Here is a 1,501-nt window from a genome sequence, read left to right on the forward strand (position 1 = left end):
TAAACGGTATTGATTATTTTACGAAAGCAATATTACAATTTTTACACCTATGATTTATAAAAATTTATAATTTTCTTTAACTTAGGAGTGCATGGCCAATGCTAAGTATGCAATCTCTGTTGCTCGGAAGATCGGTGCTTGTATTTACGCCCTACCAGAAGACATTGTAGAAGTCAAGTCAAAGATGGTAATGACAGTGTTTGCCTGTCTTATGAGCCGTGACTACATTCCAAATATGGGAGCAGGAAACCAAAAACCTGGATGAATGATAGAGAAAAGGAGTTTTATGTAATATTTACAGAATATATATATATGTACATCCAAAAGCTATTATTACTCATAATTGAATTTACAATAATTAAATTTTTGTATAGGTGTTCAGTGATGAAGGTAAGATTAGTTATGGAAGTGTTAGCGAAATCAATCTAATCATGTCAGAATGTTGTCAATGTAAGGAAACATTACAATAATGTACATTATTAGGGCAATAACAAAATAATGTATGTATTATTCATTACATGATTAAAACAGTCATTATTTAATTTGTATTATTTTTGTTAGATGTACCTACGCACGGAGATCTAGTCTAATATACTTTTGATAAAGCAGTCGCATTTAAAAGAAAAATTTATATTTTTTCCCAAATTTTATGTTATTAATCTCGTAGTTGTTCAATACTCTTTACTAATGTAGTAAGTCTTATTTCCATTGATGTTTACTTTTAATGTGATTCTTTAAACACGTTTTAAAATGTATTTTGTCCGTGTGAAAGTAAAAATATGTAATTATTTTCAATTAATTAGTTTGTTATCCCTAATTAGTTTGTTATCCCCGTTGAGTTAGAACTGTTGGTGATACTTGAAATATTGTAAAGGTATTTAAAAAACATATGTTCAATCAAATGCTTTCGTAAGATCCTTTTCTCCATTCAGTGGTAAATTAAAATGTGAAATATATGGCCTTCAGTGAGCATCGCCTCTGACTACATGTGAAATATGTGGCCTTCAGTGAGCATCGCCTCTGACTACATGTGAAATATGTGGCCTTCAGTGAGCATCGCCTCTGACTACATGTGAAATATGTTGCCTTCAGTGAGCATCGCCTCTGACTACATGTAATATATGTGGTCTTCGGTGAGCATCGCCTCTGACTACATGTGAAATATGTGGTCTTCAGTGAGCATCGCCTCCGACTACATGTGAAATATGTGGTCTTCAGTGAGCATCGCCTCCGACTACATGTGAAATATATGGCCTTCAGTGAGCATCGCCTCTGACTACATGACGAAATATATGGCCTTCAGTGAGCATCGCCTCTGACTACATGTAATATATGTGGTCTTCGGTGAGCATCGCCTCTGACTACATGTGAAAATATGTGGTCTTCAGTGAGCATCGCCTCGACTACATGCGAAATATATGGCCTTAAGTGAGCATCGCCTCCGACTACATGTGAAATATATGGCCTTCAGTGAGCATCGCCTCCGACTACATGTGAAATA

The 1,501-nt window shown here is 35.0% G+C and overlaps 1 protein-coding gene across 1 annotated transcript in view; it reads left to right on the plus strand.

The window, feature by feature from the left end:
• The window catches only part of LOC111083731 (plastin-3-like), a 7,158-nt gene extending 5,808 nt beyond the window's left edge, over positions 1-1,350 (plus strand). Inside the window, exon 4 of the mRNA XM_022380396.1 lies at positions 86-1,350. Coding sequence (XP_022236104.1) covers positions 86-265 — 180 coding nt within the window. The 3' untranslated portion in view covers positions 266-1,350. The remainder of the gene's footprint in view (positions 1-85) is intronic.
• The last annotated feature ends 151 nt before the right edge of the window (positions 1,351-1,501 follow it).

The sequence above is a fragment of the Limulus polyphemus genome, unplaced genomic scaffold (assembly GCF_000517525.1).
Source record: "Limulus polyphemus unplaced genomic scaffold, Limulus_polyphemus-2.1.2 Scaffold10928, whole genome shotgun sequence".
Taxonomy (NCBI): domain Eukaryota; kingdom Metazoa; phylum Arthropoda; class Merostomata; order Xiphosura; family Limulidae; genus Limulus; species Limulus polyphemus.